Source organism: Melanerpes formicivorus, unplaced genomic scaffold, assembly GCF_026170545.1.
Source record: "Melanerpes formicivorus ecotype bairdi unplaced genomic scaffold, bMelFor1.0.p_v2 SCAF_28, whole genome shotgun sequence".
NCBI lineage: Eukaryota > Metazoa > Chordata > Aves > Piciformes > Picidae > Melanerpes > Melanerpes formicivorus.
Genome location: NW_027142380.1, coordinates 1,774,446 through 1,793,913, shown reverse-complemented (window position 1 = coordinate 1,793,913; position 19,468 = coordinate 1,774,446). Strand labels below are relative to the sequence as shown.

The 19,468-nt window shown below is 36.5% G+C and overlaps 1 protein-coding gene across 1 annotated transcript in view; it reads left to right on the top strand.

Moving 5' to 3' along the window:
* The window catches only part of CFAP20DC (CFAP20 domain containing), an 80,281-nt gene that overhangs the window by 12,351 nt on the left and 48,462 nt on the right, over positions 1-19,468 (top strand). The window contains exons 6-8 of the mRNA XM_068154414.1: positions 7,889-8,003; positions 10,092-10,248; positions 12,901-13,062. Of these exons, the coding sequence (XP_068010515.1) occupies positions 7,889-8,003; positions 10,092-10,248; positions 12,901-13,062 (434 nt within the window). The remainder of the gene's footprint in view (positions 1-7,888; positions 8,004-10,091; positions 10,249-12,900; positions 13,063-19,468) is intronic.

Below are 19,468 nucleotides of genomic sequence, written 5' to 3'. Positions count from 1 at the left end.
ACAATATATATTTATTTCTATAGTATTCATAAGTAGTTCTATAAATACATTTATTTTGTTTTTGCTGTATATAGTTTATAAAAGTTGTAACTGTTAATATTTCACTTTTTCCTTTTTGCCAACTTTCCTAAACTATCATTATCAGGGAGCCTGGTACAAAACCTGATTCTCTCTCCTCTTAGATACAGTGATTTCAGTGTCTGTGTAGATGAAGTAGTCTCACTGAATACATTTCCATGTAATTTGGGGGGAAATAATAGATGTTTAATTCAGTGTAACTGTTTCATTAATTATTTGTCATAATCAAATCATGCTTATTCTGAAAGTTGCAGAAGTTCTTCAATGCATTCAAAGTAACTGGAGATACTTGTACATGCCTAAAAAGTACAATCTCGTTTGTTCCACACTTAATGCAACTGTATGTAGAAGGTAGTACTGATTTTATTTTTCAAGAAGCTTTATTAAGTTATGTATTAGAAGTCAACTAACTTACTGATGTACCTATAAACTCCTTTAAGGCTTGCAAAATAAAGTGCATTTTACCCTAACAGACTCCTGATAATCCAGTAAATAATGAAGACAAGTCCTTCCTGCTTCCTGTGACTGCCATTCAGTTTGTTTCATTTTAGATATTTTTGAAAGGAATCTCCTGCTTGCTTGTGATTGCCCTGTTGCTTCCTGGGGCTTAACATTTGGTTTCTTACATAATCTGACTGTTTACTCCTACTGAATTTTTGAGTAGCTTCAACTGAAAATTGATAGCATACCAAGCCACCAAAAGTGCTTTATCTAAGAAAAAAAAAACAAACAACCACATAACAAACACTTCAGCAAGTTTTGTAAGAGCTGCACATGATGCTTTATGGTACCTTTTTTTCCCCTCTCAAGGCCATCCATCACTGCTGGCATCAGTGAGCTAAACCCTCGAACTTGCTGCTATCAAGCAGTCATGCAAGCCTCCTGTCATAAATACCAAACTTGCAAACAACTGTTTAAATTAGCTGGTTTGCTTTCTCTTTGCAAGAAATTTTAGTAGAATTTTAGATACTTTAAGTGGCATGATTAGATTAATATCACCAACAAACAATCAATATATTGATCTGCATGAAAAATATGTGATATAGATTGTGGATGAGAAATTGGGTGAAGAATAATAAAATCACAAGTAAGGTAGGGAGCATGTAATTTATGCAACCTTTTTGAAGCAAATAATAGTAAAGCTATTAGCAATGATGAATATAACTGTCTGTTGTGAATGTAGTAGCCAGTTGTTAAATCTCTGCATTATGTATTTTGCTATCTTTCTGAAAAAGAAAAAGTAGTTCAATGTTTGAAAAAAAAAATAGTGTAAAAGAAAACAGCATCTGGCTTGTGTTGGTATTGTTTCAGTATAGGGACATGACCAGTTAGTAACACTTCTGCTTGGCATTTTGACAACCACACTACCATTCATTTTTACTAAAATACTGTAATGCCAGTCATTGGCATACAGGGTTACAGGATGTCAGGGGTTGGAAGGGCCCCAAAGAGATCATGGAGTCCAACCCCCTTACCAGAGCAGAACAATACAATCTAGCTCAGGTCACAGAGGAACACATCCAGACGAGCCTTGAAAGTCTCCAGAGAAGGAGATTCCACAATCTCTCTGGGGAGCCTGTTCCAGTGGTCTGTGACCCTTACAGTATCACAGTATCGCTTAGGTTGGAAAGGACCTCGAGGATCATTGAGTCCAACCTATCAACACAGACCCCATGACTAGACCATGGCACCAAGTGCCACGTCCAATCCCCTCTTGAACACCTCCAGGGATGATGACTCAAACACCTCCCTGGGCAACCTGTTCCAATGACAAATGACTCGCTTGGTGAAGAACTTCCTCCTCATCTCGAGTCTAAATCTCCCCTGGTGCAGCTTGAGACTGTGTCCCCTTGTTCTGGTGCTGGTTGCCTGGGAGAAGAGACCAACCCCCTCCCAGCCACAACCACCCCTCAGGTAGTTGTAGAGGACAATGCAGTCACCCCTGAGCCTCCCTTCTCCAGGCTAAACAATCCCAGCTCCCTCAGCCTCTCCTCATAGGGCTTGTGTTCAAGGCCTCTCTCCAGCCTTGTTGCCCTTCTCTGGACACGTTCAAGTGTTTCGATGTCCTCCTTAAACTGAGGGGCCCAGAACTGGACGCAGTACTCAAGGCGCAGCCTAACCAAAGCAGAGTAAAGAAATGCCCCCTTGTGTTGAGGTGGAACCTCCTGTGCTGCAACTTACATCCATTGCTCCTTGTCCTATCACAGAGAGCAAGTGAGAAGAGCCTGTCCCCTCCCTCCTGACCCCCAGCCCTCAGTTATTTGTAAACATTTATTAAATGTCTACTTTGTATCTAATGTTTATTTTCAGTGTTAGGTATCACAGGAAATCAGTAGTCCATACATTAATAAATTCAATAGCAAATGAATTTGTGCACATTGCCTCTTTACCATTCTTCAGATACTGCTGAGGAGAGTTTAGCTCAGCCTTCTTTGCTGCTTCCCATTAGGTAGTTACACACATTAGTGAGATCTCCCTTTGAACCTACTCAAGGCTAAACAAACCCAACTCCCTCAACCTCTCCTTCTAAGTCAGATGCCCTAGTTTCTTAATCATCTTTGTTATCCTGTTTAGCATAGTAAGCTGATGAAACACTGTGTGCAGCCTGTACAGTTCCCTTTGTTTCCGCTATTCATTTCAGTCCAGAATCAGGAACACCAGCTTTCTGTCTTGCAGTATTACTGCTTAAATTTCAAAATACCCTGAAATTGTTTTAACCATTAACAACTTTGTTGAAATGTGTCTTGGATCTGTTGGAGCTGATGGCAGGGTTGCTCTAAGTTTTAACTTGCTAGATAGTAAATTTTAACACATCATTTGTTATGCTATTAAATGAATACCGTGGTATTATGTGTTGTCCTGGTGGTACTACAGAATAAATTATTACATTCTAGGACTTTAGCAAGTCATAGATCAATTGAAGTAGCACGAAGTAAACTGAATCCTGGTTGGTGGGTTGGTAGGGTTTGTTAGTCAGGATTTTCATGTGTCAGATAAAGTAAATGCATGCTCCAGTTTTAGCAAGAAAACAGGTTTGTCTTTTTAAAAGAAAGTCTTCTAGCAATGATAAGTAGTTAGAACAAATGGTTTAAATGTGAGAAATAGGCTGCACTTTAGTGAACTGTTAAACATAACAGGTGTGAGCGTAACCTTTGTCTTTGAATATAGAGGGGCAGATTGTATTTTTAAAACAGATACATTCAGGGAAAGAAAAACAAAGGAGAACGAATAACAACCAATAAACTAAAAAGCCAAGAGAATTAGTTCCAGACATAAATAACTGCATTATGAGGATAACTTGTTTAGACTCTTGAACAGTAGGCACTAAATTTCCACATATTAATACTCATTAGAGTACTTTGTACTAAAGAAAAACTATTTTCTAGGATTATGGCTTTCTAAATGATTTGGCACAGTTAGCCATGCTTCAGAGGAATGCATCACCATGCCTTAAAATACAATTTATTAAATACTTGAAACAAAGATAAAGATGAACTCATCTCAAAACCAGATATTGACAGAAGCTTCTAGAATACATGTTATGAATATCAATGACCAATTCCTGAATGATTTTGAAACATGAATTTCTGAGAGTAATAAAACCTTCACAACATATTATTCTTGATCAGTAAAAATACCAGGTCATTCTTTCAGTTGGAGGATTGATTGCAAATGTCAGTGTCTTGTGTGAAGAGGTCAAGAATCACCAGTTCTTTGTAATTGCTCATGTTTGGAAAGTTCTTCTGTTCTGGCAACCAGATTTGATGATTGTCTTTTTGCACTTGCCACCTGTATTACTGCCATTTTATGGATACTGTTTCAGGAGATTTTGGTGGGTTTTTCCCACCCCCTCTCTCTCCACACACCCCCCACACCACACCCCTTCACCTCCCCCAAAGAATTCTCTCAAGAAAAATATTATCCATAGAAAATTCCAGTGTATAAAAATAATGTCATTCTTCACAACTCATTCAGTAGGTCCAGGTGATGTATCAGTCTTTCCTGGCCTCTTATTGTGCAGAGATTTGATTGATTTCCGACATAAGCAAGTCTGGGTTTGTGAGAGCAGAATACAGTGCTCTGGATTTCTAATATCAGGCAGCCAGTTCAACAGCCTGTCTCCTATCAGACCAATTCACGGGTAGCACATAAAAGATAGGTGAAGTACAGACTGCTTCTGAATAAAGAAACATAAGATTATCTGCAAGTGTGGCAGATCAGCTGACCATTGCTATTGCTCTTGGTTTCTATTTTTAAAATGGAGATGATGATGTTATTTAATGTTTCTGAAGAACATATGTTTTGCAGAGAAAATGGCACTACAGTTGCTAAGTACTAATAACGTACCAATAGCTAAGCTTAGCAGAGGATTCTGTCTTGATTTTTGACCAGGATACAAAGAGATTTCCATGAATAATAAATTGTGTAGGAGTTGCTCTTCGCTTAGGAACATCAATGGCATACCTGCTTTTATGTTTGGTAAACTTGCAGTTTAAGTCATTTTTAAGGAGAAGATCACTTTCATTTTAAGAACAAGTAAGCTTGATAAGTGAAGCATCCTTTCAACAGTCCAGCATTTTTTCCAAGTTCATTTTAGGGTTTGAATTGAGCATTAACAATTGGTTATAAATTATTATGTACACAGAAGCACAGCGAATAGGTAATCTGAGAAGAAGACTTTATCTGTGCTCTTGGGTAGTTACTACCATTTACTTGCAATCTCACTATAGTTACCATTGTGAGGAGAATAGTCAATCAAAGCTGAAGATATAAAATAAAATCGAAAATTGAATTGGAAGGTAATTTTACTTTCAAATGGTCTGCAAATGTAGATGTTAAGTGTGAAATGAATGCAGTTAATGACCAGAGCTGGGAGAGTTATGCACCTGCTGATCACAGGAATATTATTATAAATGAGGTTGATTTTCCTGTTGACTACCTCATTTTTCTCAACCTGGTCTCATTACTTTTCTATCACGTCTGACCCTTGGATATAAATACTCAAGCACAGACATAATAAAAATATATTAACTGCTATATAGATTTTTTTCTTTTAAATGCATCTTTGGAAATCAAGATGTGCTGCAGATGTTTTTTGCACTTGTGGGTTGAACACAAGTCCTGCTTTTTGATAACAGAAAAAAGTATTTCATCACAAGTACTCATTTAACAAGTGAGAATTCGAACACTCTCACTCCTGTTGTCTGAATTACTTCAGAAAAGTTTCATCTAAGTCTGAAAGTTACACCGACTCTCAAGTATTTCTGCCAGAAAATAAATTACTTTACGCACTTTTAAGGCAATCTTCTTTCTCCAGCTTTGCCTATCCTTCAAATGCCTCACCTGCTTTTGCCTGCAGAACATAAATATTTTTATTCTTTACAATTTATTTACTGAAATAAATGTTAAGCTTCTTTAGGTGTGATTGTAACTATGTATCTAAGGCTGACTGCTTTTTTGCAGCGTAAATGCCATCACAAACCCCGTATTATTTTAGACTTATGCGACAGAGTCTGATATAAATGTGTGTATTTGTGTTTAAATGGATGTGTTTAGTATTGCACTTCAGAATGTAACTGAGCTGTACATTTACTAATGGCCTTTTTATAGGTGAGGTGCCTAATATTGTTCAGGAAAGAGAAAGATAAAACTATTCATATCAAAATAAATAGTAACTTTTAAACATTGAAGTACTAGAAGGTGAACTTAGGTTTTTATTGCCAACTGTTTGGAGATACGCATGACTTAAGTCCAGGCTTCTGCTGCTTTGTGATAGAATAATTTGAAGTAACATTCTCCATTGAGAATGATGCAGGAGTTTCTACCAATCACTACAATTCTTTGAACTTTATGAAGGATTAGAAGTGAAAAGTTTCTAAAAACTACATCCATAGGTTTTTTGTCAAAGCATTATAGGAGAAGCAAAGTGCTGGATGAACCTAAGCCTTGAACTGGGGCGCGCTTGCTTTGCATGACGGTCATAATGACTCTGGGGACACGAGAAGATGCTGCTGTGTTTTTATCATGTGTCTGCACAGCCTTCTGATGTTTACATACTTGCAGTATGTTTTGTACGCTTCTTGGCTGAGCTCTTGAGTTGACAAAAATATCTAAATTAACTTGCTCTGCAGTTAATGCCCTCTTAAGGTGACCTATGGAAACCTGAGAACATTTTAGACTGCTTATCTGGACATTTTGGGTGCCAACATTTCATTAGTTAAGTTGCAGGTAGCCCTTACTAATGAAAAAGTGTTTTCAGTAACAGAACCAAATCTGCAGGGCAGTCTCACAATTTTGAAGTAAAACCTAGCATTTAAAGATAAGTAATTACTTCTAACAACACTAATTGGTGACAGAGTTGTTTGTTGTCATTATTTGTCATCTTCTCAGAGGGGCTGCTAATCACAGAGAAATACTCATCTGTTAAAAATAGGTATATTCAAGGTAAATTAATCATCATTTCCTCATACATCCTTTAATGTCTCTTCTCTGGTATGATGAGGTAGGACTGCTGGGAAATGTCAAGGTTGTGCTGCCATTGCAGTTTAAACCCAGTAGGGAGCTAGGCCACACACAGCTGCTCTCTCACTCTTCCTGCAGTGGAATGGAGGAGAGAATTACAAGGGTAAAAGTGCAAAAGACTGAGGGTTGAGATAAAGACAGCTTAACAGGTAAAGCTAAAGCTACACACAAACAGAGCTAAATAATGCATCTGGTACTTCCCATTGACAGGCAGGTGTTGAGCCATCGCTAGGAGAGCAGGGCTTCACCATGCATTATAGCAACATGTGAAGACAAACACAATAACTCTGAACTTTTCCCCTTTATTCTCCCAGCTTTATATGCTGTGCATGACTTTATACAGTATGGGATATCCCTTTGGTCAGTTTGGGGCAGCTGTCCCAGCTGTGTCCACTCCCAACTGCTCGAGCACTCTCAGCCTACTCACTGGTAGAGTGATGAGAAGCAGAAATGGGCTTGATTCAGTGTAAGCAGTGCACAGCTATAATTAAAATGCCCCTATGGTATCAACATTTGTTCACAAATCTAAACCAGCACTGTGCAGGCTACTCTGGAGAAATTTAACTCTATTCCCACCAAAACCAGTACAGCTGGTCGCAAGACTTTAAGGAAACAGACCATAAAAATTAGTCTCTTTATCAGTGAAGGGAAACCTAATCTTTGTGATCACGGCTGTAGTCTGAATCCATTAGAAATGTTCAAATTCAGTGTCCTTGCTATCATTGTGAGATGACCTGAACAGTAAGCCATAAACTTATGTATTGTAATTCACATTTGATGAGTGCTCAGGAAGTAAAAGAGACAGAAAATGCCTTGTGTCTGTCTTTAAGGTGACAAAGAGTCTGTATAAAATGACAGAGGTGGTTTTAGGAAAAGAAAGTAAATAATGTTTTTCTAGTTAGCAGGTGACAATGTGTCCCAAGCCAACATAAGCTTAAGGGGCAGAAACAAGTGTGATTATTAAAGGCTACCAGGTTCTCAGTTCGTACAAATTGAATTCTTTTATAGTCTGAAGAGCTGTGGAAATCTAGCAAAGAGTGTAGACTGTTGAAATAAAATTAGCATGTAAAGTGATTTTCATATATGGGGGAATATAGCCACAGAGTTTGAATTTGAGGAAGAAATCTCATTACTCATCTTGTAAAAGAAGTAATTCTTAAATTCCACATTTGCTGTCACTGACACAAAGGTTCTGCATATGAATTGGTTTTTGGTGATTGCCCAAAGATACTGGATTATTGAATTGACAAAGATCTGTTCCATTCTCTCCTGCTTTTTTTTCTTGTAGAATAACTGATTTAGGAAATATTAAAAGAAGATTGTATTTATCAACAGTCCGCAAGAAGGTGTCTGTAACCCCTCTGCATGCAATAATTCCTCTGGTTATGATCAAGCGCAAAATAGTAGGTACCTTGAGAATATTCCTTGAACTGTGCTTGAGCACGCTTTTATATCAGAACCATTTTATCAGTTTATAGACCTGTTGAAATTACTGTTTGGTTTAGAATTCAGTTCCTGCTGATTAAAGATAAGTGTGTATGTCCCTGGATTGTATCAGAACCACTTAATAATGCTACTGTTCTACCCTTTTTCTAACATAAGGAGGGCATTCCCATTTTCCAAGATTAATGCTGTTCATGATGTGTTTATCTTTCACCACTGCTGTCTGTTCAGCCCCTGTAAAGTTCTGTGTCACTGATACTTCTTCATTGTAGCGCTGCTGTTCATATGTACCTTCTCCTTCATCGACCTGTTATTACATTCACTGGAGCTGCAAGTACACCCTGCCTGATGGCTACTTTCACATGCTTCAGAGTATTTCAGATTCTGGCATGTATAAAACAATATTTATGTCAAATTGATGAAAATAAAACATACTTTTCTCCTCTGAAGTTATGACTTCATCTAAGAAAGTTTAGGTGAAGGCAGCTGTGAAAATTTTAGATTTCAGGAATTTTCTGCTTTGTGGGAAGAAGCAGTTGGATATTTTTTTCAATTTCGTGTGCATCAGATCGTGCACCTGAATTCAAGAGCCACTGAAATGGAACCATTTTTCTCTAAGTATAATTTCAGTCAGTGCATCTCAATGTCAGGCTAGTACCAGTGGTTCAAGATTAAAGTATGCATTGACGTACACCAAGTTAAACTCAATTAGAATATGAACTTCAGCTGTGTATTTTAATCTAGATAATAAAACATTAATCAGAGATCTAAATGCTCTGATCAGTTTTAATTAGAAAACATTTTAATAACCTTACTGCTTGACCAACCTTACAGGGTAAGTCTATATTTCTTAGCATATCTGAATATTTCTCTGTCTTCTTATAAATGGTTTTCTGCCTTTCTATTGTTGCTTTTACTTGAAGGAGTGTGCTGCTTTCAGTGATTAGGTGAATCTTTTACATGGCACGGAGAGTTTCACTTATATTCACAAGCTGAGCGTTATTATCAGTATGATCTGTTGTGAGTAAGGGTATGATACGTTGTTTGTTCCATCAGGAGAATATAGTTTACATCTTCATATGCTGGCTTCTTATAAATGATGCTATTTTTTCAACCTCAGCAATTGTAATTAAATCCTGCATTTTCCATTCTGTTGCTTAATGTATTCAAAGCATTCCTTTCCTTCCAAAATATCAGACTTGGAAGCTGAACAGTTGTGTGTGCACCTGTATTTCTCTCAAGAAAATGCCGTTTGGCATTTAGAAACTAGTACTTTTACCTTGGCTTTATAAGGAAATGAGGCATGCATAATCATAATGTCTTAGTATTCTTCTCCCTTAATAAAACTTCAACCCATTGGTCAACTAAATTTTACACATGACTAGTCATATCAAATATATTAGCTCGGCAAATTTCTTGAAAATGGTTGCATTTCTGCTCAAGGCCATCTCTGTTTATTTCCTGGTAATAGAAGATGCATTAGCTTCAGCTCATCCCTCACTAGAGGGAACCAATCAGAACGAATGAGGGGAATTGTTAGGGACACCAGAACTATGAGTTTATGTGGTTTTAAACATCAGAGACTCTAAGTGGAAAACATAACGCCACAAGGAAACAATGTTCGGTTAGTTCTTCTGCTTGTGATATTAACCTGTTTTATATGAAACTGGGGTTTTTTTCTAGGATGATAACAGAATTGTAATGTGCTTCACTTGCAAAATAGATACCTGTAAATGGCCATGGTAAAACCCAGCAATATATTTTCTCCTAAATTAGCTGCAAAATTCAATATGGATATGCTAGGTAACAGAGCTCACTTGGGCTGGCAGTCACTGGGTCACATGTACTGATTTGTTTGTATAAATAATTGTTGTAAGTACAAATACAGGACTATCTTTTGTAATACAAACACTTTATGCATTGTGAAGTACAGCCTGTGAAAAGCTAATACTCCATGGAGATTTCATTTATAGAGAACTATACACTAATACTCTTCTGCAATGATTAGTGTTTGGCTTTTAATAAAGAGTATTGTCTCTCTTTTCTAGTGGTGCAATATGTGTATTGACTTGATAGCATTCACCAGTGAAATATTCAGAGGAGCTGTTTTCCAGTCTTTGGATGGAATTACTGTTTCAGCCAACTGTAAACTGAGAAAGATCTTCACTTTAAAATCCAAGCCTCATGATACATCTGAGGAAGATGGTATGTTATATTATTATGTAATCTTAATCATAACTCATCATAGTATGAAATCAAAAGCTTCTTATTCCTCAGATTAGCAATTTGAAAGATTACATCATTTTATTAAATGAGGTAGAGGTAGTACAGCATAAGTAGTCTACTAGGGTTGGATTTTAGATGACAAATTAGATATATATGTACTTCTGTTTTAACCATTTACTTCCTTAGAAATATTTTGTTGTTGAAATTCTGGCTAGATTTACCATGTAGAAAGCTTGTTTAATGAGGGTATCTTATGCTGATAGAAATAAGGTTTTGTCCAAGAAGAAAATGTCTGAAAGGAAAGAAGAATACTTGAACTTGGGTCACTTGCTGTTTGTTTTCTTAATTTTGGAAATCAGCAGCCAAAGTAATACAGCAAGAAAGCAAGCAAGAAAGAAAGAAGCAGAGCTATGAAACCATCAAAAAACCTCTCTGTGATCTTTAATCCATTTATCCTAAAGTACCCTTGCTCATTGGGAAAGTAATATTGGTGGTGAGCTGAAAAATGAGAGATTATATGTGAAATAGGGCGGGATACTGGCCAAAGGTTTAGCAGCATCCAAACTAGTCTCATAATCTGGAATCATTATTTTCCAAGGGAGACAACTTCAGACCTCACTGATATTTGCAGTAATAGAGGGGGATTTGAAAAAGCATAGCTGGCACTTTCTTATTGTAGAAAAAAATGTAAGCATAGTTCAGCTTCAGTGTCATCCAAGTTTTCATTTTGTTGCTTTTGAAGAAAGCATCTGAAAAAAAAGGGTTCTGGTTCCTGAAGAAGGAATAGTTAGCTGTAATGTAAGTATAACAATGTATTTTCCATTAGGAAACCTATACCAATAACTGTGATTATATGATCATTGAGATTACTTCTCTTTTTTATTGGTGAAGTTGGAGAAAAAAAGGTTAATTCAAAAAATTGCTACAGAGAAAATCTGGTACTTTCTCATCAGAAACTGCAGCTAAGGCCTCACTGGCTTTAATTTGGTTCATGCAATTTTTTTTCTGTCCTCCATTCTAAATAGTGTTTTCAGGATGCATAAATGTTCTAAATGAGTCCCAAAATTCCAAAGTGTAGCTAACATAATGAGTAGACAGCTTTAATAAACTGTATGCGTGGTAAAATATTGCACTTTTAATTACTGGATTATCAGTTCTATGATTATTACACAGCTGGTGGGCATTAGTATTTTCTGTATGCTCACAAATTTCCTTATCTAGGCAAGTCTTAAAATTATGTTACAGCTCAAGACTTGTCTGCATTAAAATAACTCTGTACTTCATACCCAATTACAGGGAAACAACAGTTGGGTTTTGTTATTATTAATTAACTTTCAGTTAACTGTTGTGATTTGATAAAGCTTTTTTTTTCCTCTCAGATGATTGGATCAATTAGTGGAGCTCCACCAAATGCAATGACATTGCAACTTGAAATGAGGGTTGAATTCTCTGCTTGAATCTCTTAGGTGGTGGAAGTAATGATTTCAATGTGCAATGTGTGTATTGTCCTTAGTAGTCCATACACAGTGTGGTTTATGTTCTTAAAATCACAGCAAGTAGAAAGGAGAAACCACATACAGGTAGTTATTATTTCTGTATGAGATCATTGAGATGAAAGAGGAAAGAGTTCATCTTCTCTGTCCCATGATATTGAAGCATACAACTTGACATATACATAGTTTGTGGTTTCCATAGTAATCTCAAAGTCACATATGGGTGTTTTTATCACTGAGCGTTTTCCTACATTAATGAATAATATACTGACTTAATGAAAACATGGTTGAAAAACTGTGTCTAGTGCTGAAATATGACATGGGACTTTTGAATTTTTCTATTAGGTTCTCTTTACTTGATCCATCTTTTGTGTTTGATTTTGGAGATATGCTTTCCTCTACTTATCCTTGGCAAAGAGGTTAATGTTCATTACCAGTCTTATAAATTTGGAATGAATTTGCATCAGAACATCAAGCATGGTTCTGACCCTAGATACCTTTCTTCATGTATTGCTTAGCAAAGGCAAAGCAAAGACAATCAGATAAACCTGGAATCATTAAGGCTGGAAAAGACATGCTCTGCTTGTACCTGGTGTCACAAGGATGGATAGATGGACAGCTCTTAGCTTAGCATGGAAGTATAATGGTGTCCAAAATTTGGAATTAAAGCTTGTCAGATTCTTTCTTTGCATTCATGGGATTTCTGTATTTGCTAGTTCAGTCCCACTGTTATCAATGTATTTTCAAGTATTCTTTTTATCTGAAAATAAGTATATCATCAGTGTTGGAATTAAAGCCAAGTTGTAATAAAAATGAACAACATTTATTCTGTGATTCTGTTTTGCTTGTTCATGTACTCAGACAAGGAAATTTATTTCCTATGGCCATTTCAGCCCTTGGTGCACATTTCTTAGTTTAAATATATTCAAAAGATATTGGCCTAAAAAAAAATACACAATATGTTTCAAAAATTTACATTCTTACTGCCTTAAAAGTGAATGATTGGAGCAAAGAGTTCAAATTACTGTAATCTATTGAAGTGTTTAAACCCATGAAGTTCAAATACAAATAATTTAAGTGGGATGTAGTTACGTTGTGTCATCTGAGTGAAGTAGAGCCTGTGGTTTTTTGATTGTAGGTGTATGTGTCCCATTTGTGACGTGTGACCCCACAGATGTTATTCCTCAAACCTGCCAGCTAAATACTGGTGTGCCACAAGTTACACAATTGCTGAACTTGACTAAAATTCAAAAGCCAGGAATGAAATCCAGGAAAAATCCAGTAACAGTGCAAGACACAGGTATTCCTTCGTATTCAAATGCTATGAATGTTTTCCATATAGTATCCATAAAAATATTGGAATTTCTTGTGTAAAAGTGCATATTAAGAGTCACAGAGTCTTAAAATAACACAAGACAGCTCTTGAATAGCTGTGTTATCGTGAGCCCATAGACACATCTGTCTATGGACTGTATGGATTCAGAGATCTCTGCATCCTGAACGATTCTAATTCAAGCATGGGATTTATAACAACAATAATTGAGGTAGGTCTTCCAAATGTATTTTGAAGTGTGGCTGTTCAGTTGCTACAGTTCTTTTTAGAGTATGTTTTTATTAATGAAACCTCTAACAATATGACCACAAAGTCTCCTCATCTTATACTCCGAAAAAAGGAATTTTGTCCTACTGGTGTCTTGGTGTTACTTGAATAGCTAGAAGTACTCTAGAAATAATGAAATATACCATGTGGATTTTGACACCATTGTATAGAAGAGACTTATTAAAGAAGCTAGGCATTCCTGTGCCAAAATACAAACTATTGACAGATTAAAAACTAAATGACAGAAAGCAAACAGAAGATCAAATTTTAAAATGTTATTAAAATCAATTTTACTTAAAGGCTGACTGCAAGAGGCCTCAAAAGTGAATAATGTGGGAGCAAATTTTCATATCATAGAATCGTAAAATCAGCCAGGTTGGAAAAGACCTGAGAGATCATCAAATCCAACCTTTTACCTAATACCTAACACCTCATGACAACTAAACCATGGCTTCAAGTGCCACATCCAATTCTTTTTTTAACACCTCCATGGACAGTGACTCCACCACCTCCCTGGGCAGCACATTCCAATGGCTAACAACTCTCTCTGTGAAGAACTTTCTCCTCACCTCCAGCCTAAACCTCCCCTGGCACAGCTTGAGACTGTGTCCTCTTGTTCTGGTGCTGGTTGCCTGGGAGAGGAGACCAAACCCCACCTGACTACAACCTCCCTTCAGGTAGCTGGAGAGAGCAATAAGGTCTCCCCTGAGCCTCCTCTTTTCCAGGCTAAACAACCCCAGCTCCCTCAGCCTCTCCTCATAGGGCTCATGCTCGAGACCTCTCACCCCCCTCATTGCCCTTCTCTGGACATGTTCAAGTATCTCAATGTCCTTCTTAAATTGAGGAGCCCAGAACTAGACACAGATACAGACACTAGGTTTGTAAAGAGCAGGACTTCAGAGAGAGTTAAACTTGTAAGATGAGCAGGCCCTGTGTACTTTTGTCATGAAAAACTACAGAGCAGGTAAACATACAGCAAACATCACATTTTGCTGAATGAATTTCTGTTTTCTGGGTTTATTTCTTTTGTGGACACTGTGTTGAAAAATTCTGAGTTAGAGAACACTGTACTAGATGAATGTGTAACATGATACCATGTAAAATCTCGCTTTGATAAATGGAAAGGATTGTGTATGGGGGACAAATGTTAACTACAGTTGAGCTTTAAAGTGTCAAAATTAAATGACTCGAGGAAGAAGGGTCGTCATCAGCATAGATAACAGCTCAGTGGAATTCTCAGATTAATATGTAGCTACATTTTTTCAAAACTAAGATACTGGCTAGCAGGAAGATTAAATTAATATGAAATAGAAAAGATATCAAACCTTTAAATAAATCAGGTTTGCATTATTATCTGAAATAATACATTATCAGCTAAACCATCTCAGATTTTACAGACAGCTAAGTGATTCAGAGAGAAGCGGCATGAATGAAAAACTGCCGTGACGATATGCTCAAACATTAAAAGTTGAGATAGTTTATAAAGGAACTAGTGATTTGGGGAAAAAAAGGCTGTTTTTCTATCTCATGGCATAAAAACAAGACATTATTTAAATGCATTTAAAAATTAAAAACTGATAAAAGAAAATACCAGGATCCACAGAATATGGCTTAAAAAATGGAATCTACCACTCCAATAAGCTAGTGAAGTGAAGGAATTAATAAGATTCTAAAATCAGTTGGCTTTTTATATGAGTACAAGAGGACAGAGTCTCAAGCTGCACCAGGGGAAGTTTAGGCTCGAGGTGAGGAGAAAGTTCTTTACAGAGAGAGTCATTCGTCATTGGAATGGGCTGCCCAGGGAGGAGGTGGAGTCACCATCCCTGGAGGTGTTCAAGAGGGGATTGGACGTGGCTCTTGGTGCCATGGTCTAGTCATGAGGTCTGTGGTGACAGGTTGGACTCGATGGTCTTTGAGGTCTCTTCCAACCTTGGTGATACTGTGGTATTGTGATACTGTGTGAGTAAGAGTAATATCCATATCATAGTATTTAGCACCAGTGAAAATATGAAGGGAAAATTTAGTCTTGTACTTCTAGGTGTTTCAAACCTTCTTCTGAGAACTGTGTAGAAGGCAGATTATTTCATAAATCCCTACTGAAATTATCTTGGGCCATTTTTGGAAGCATTTGGATTTGGCCATTGTTTGAAGCTGGATTTTGAACAGATTATTGGCCTGTTGTAGAAGGGCACTTCCCGTGTTTTTGTATTTAAGTTGGCATGTCTGTCTGCATAAAATCTGTATGCCAAGAATCAGTAGAAGATGAACTATAGAAGCAAATGCCAAGATCTGAATTGCTTAACCAGACTTGAGTTATACAATAGCTTTTTTAGTAAAGCTGCTATTTTGGTTTAAAACTGCATTGCTTACTACCTGCAGTAAAGTCAATAGCGTGATTTCATTAAGGCAAATGTCTTTACAGTCCTTAATGTTTTGATTCAAAATAATGGATATCTCTTTAAAATGATTTTGTAATGAAATAGATCACCATTAGATGATAGCAATAGAGTAAGATACATAGATTTTGTGCATTAATGGAACTCGGTAATGAAATTGTTCATAAATAGTAGTGGTCTTAAGATGACTCTGTAAAGAATGAAATAAAATTTTCAGCTATTGACAGGTTTTTTTTTGTAGTTGAACAAAATCAGATTCTTTTAAATCAGTCATTGAGTTTTGAAGACAACAGCTACATTTTCACTGAGGAAGCAAATCAATGTCAAAAAAAACCCATATTTTTCACTAGTACATTTCATTGATGAGAATTCTAAACATGACAAAATACAGTTTCCTCACTACTGGGATATTACTGTCTCTGTTAATCCAGTTGCACATAACTAATCTCTGTACTTTTTTTTCCAAAAAGTTATTCTTGCAACAGTAAATACCCTGGAATATGTGAGGGTTATAACGGATTTTAGAGTGAGAATATTATCCATGCTCTGATTCGTGTCCTTCATTGAGAACTGAGAGGTTTCTCCCTTTTAAAACGTTGAATTGATTGTTACTTTCAGCCCAAACTTTAAAAAGACATAAACGTTTTGCTGCTAAAGCTTAGAAAAATACACAGGTGAAATCTCTCTCTACAGGCATGTTCTTTCCTCTCCTGTTTTGTTGTTACCCAGCCTTTAATCTGGCCCATCTAATAACTGAAATGTCTTCCACTTTTTGTTTTCCCCTTACTCTATACCACCTTTTATGAGCCATTGATGTGTCATACTAAAGCAGGGTATTAGAACATCTTTTGAGAAGGAAGTAGGTGTGAAGAAGCTTAGAAGCGGGTCAGAGCAAGCAAATTAGATAAAGAATCCCTTTCCAATACAACTTAATCAGTGTAGGAAGTGTTAGAAGTGTTGCTGTGGACAAGGAAGACTTTTTTTTCTAATGTTTTCAGTACTTTTTCAGTCTTGAGGATTCTCATCTTTATTGTTTGATTTCAGTTAATAATCATTTCCATCATTTCTGTTAAAATGCTCTGCAAGTACGTGTGCAAAGTATTGACCAAAGGAATAAGAGAAGTTAGAGAATGATAACTGTGAAATTTGGTATTGTAATAGACTAGACTATTACAGACAACATTCGTATTTCAGGTGTAGCATCTCATGAAACTCTAAAGAAAAATGAACTCTGAATAAAATTGTCTCTTTTGAGAATAACTTTAAGAAAATGCTTTTTAAGCTCCTTTAGTTCTGCTCTTACTAGAATATGGAAAACACAACTGCTAAAGATATCATCTTCACTAAGATGCCTTGGCAATGCTTTTTTGACTAGTTAACTTTGGCTGGGGTTTGATACACCTCATAAGCAAAAGCAGTCTTATTACCACGGCAGTCTTTGTACGACAGCAATCAAAATCTATAGAAGGGGATTTAAATTTTTGCTTAGAGTAAGACACTTTATACATTTACTTGTTTAAATTATATTAACTTTATTTTTCACATGCAAATATCATTTTATAGTATTAAAAGACAAATATTTTTTTTAAATGTATAGAATAGAATAGAATAGAATAGAATAGAATAGAATAGAATAGAATAGAATAGAATAGAATAGAATAGAATAGAATAGAATAGAATAGAATAGAATAGAATAGACCAGGTTGGAAGAACATACCCACCTAATCAATCAAACCATGGCACCAAGCACCCCGTCAAGTCTCCTTCTGAACACCTCCAATGATGGTGACTCAACCACCTCTTGGGCAGCCCATTCCAATGGGCAATCACTCTCTCTGTACAGAACTTCTTCCTAACATCCAGCCTAAACCTCCCCTGGTGCAGCCTGAAACTGTGTCCTCTTGTTCTGGTGCTGGTTGCCTGGGAGAAGAGACCAACCTCCGCCTGCCTACAATCTCCCTTCAGGTAGTTGTAGAGAGCAAGAAGGTCACCCCTGAGTCTCCTCTTCTCTAGGCTAAGCAATCCCAGCTCCCTCAGCCTCTCCTCATAGGGCTTGTGTTCCAAACCCCTCACCAACTTCGTTGCCCTTCTCTGGACTCGTTCCAGCAAGTCAACCTCCTTCCTAAACTGAGGGGCCCAGAACTGGACACAGTACTTGAGGTGCTCTACAGGTAGTCAAGCTAGAGTTTTCTTATGAAGTTTAATCATAAGTTTGCTTTTGAATTAGCAGAGGAAACTCTGGAATTCCATTTCTCAGTGACTGTATTCAAAAGTCAACACATCATGGCTGTTTTTCAAAATAAAATGTACTGTTAAACTTAAATGAGCACAGTAGTGTGAATGATACATTGAAACAGAAAAACTAAAGTCCATTTAAAACAAGGCTGAGGGTTTACCATCTGGGCTGCAAAGATATATAGCCCCTAAGTATACATAGTAAAATAATAAATTGTAAGATCCCTGACCTGCATGAAAGTGAAATGCATTCTGTTTAAGGCTTAACCTTTATTGTTAATCCCATTCTATGAACACAGCATGTGTTGTTCCAGACATGCTATTCAAATTTGCTTTCTTGAGAATGGGGACTTTGATAAGTTTGGGGACGTTTCAGTTGGAAAATGTTCTTTCTCTGTGCAAAACTTTTTGTTTATTTGATAATCAAAAGCCCAAATTAGTTTTAGTATCATCCATTTTTAACTAAACATATTATTTCATTATGCTATCAACACACTGTTATGTGTAGATGTAGGTAATTAATTGCAGTCAATTAATGTGTTCATAAAGAGAGATTTTCATGCAAATCAGCTTTTATAATTGGAGCTAACAACATCCCAAGGTAGTCAGCAAATTAAAGAAATTGATGTTAAACCAAGACAGGTCATCTAATCTTGTGAAATGGCAGCTGTTAGCAGCAACCAAATGCCACATCAGGAAAAAGGGAAGAATGTAATGGCAGAAAGTGGCTTCTTTTCTGCTTATTAGTACAGTAAATAATGGTATTTGGTGGCTCATGCGTGGTCTTTTTTCATTTCTTTGATGACACTGGAAATAAAGCTAGTCTTGAAATTAGATTAAATAATTCCACAAAAAAATTGCTTAGGAGACTCAGCAATATGTTTTATTTCTACTTTATTGTTTTATGAAGGTATCAGAACTCTGAAGTGAGTTTTTTACACTGAAATTGCCGCAAGAAAAAAGTCCTCTGACATTGTAAATTTTACCTATAAATTAATGTGAAGAGACACTTTTTTATCAGCTCTGAAAAGGCAAATTCACTGACAATCTAAGTGAATTAAAAAAGAGGAAAATGGGTAGTCCTGGTAATAATACATAACCATCTCTCTTGATTTTTTTTCAGAACACTCACCTGCATTCCATGTTTAGATTTTGTTTCTCATTCAGACTGGTTGGCATTTTCTGTGCCTTTTAAACAGTAAGAAAATAAATAATGAAGGGCATAGAACATTTAAACAGGAGTAGAGTATGTTTGCAGTATTAGGGCTCAGCCCTGGTAATAGATTCAGTAATTTCAGAAAGTAAGCTGCACATAAATAGTTCTCCTCTGAGCTGTGAGTGATGCCTTGATGACTTTGCCTCAGTTTTCTTCGCTATTATTTATTTATTCTGTTATTTATTAATTAGAGTTAGTTAGTCTTCCTGTCAGAGCTTAGGTTTTGATTGAAGTTCTAAAGAAATCATGCACACCCTTT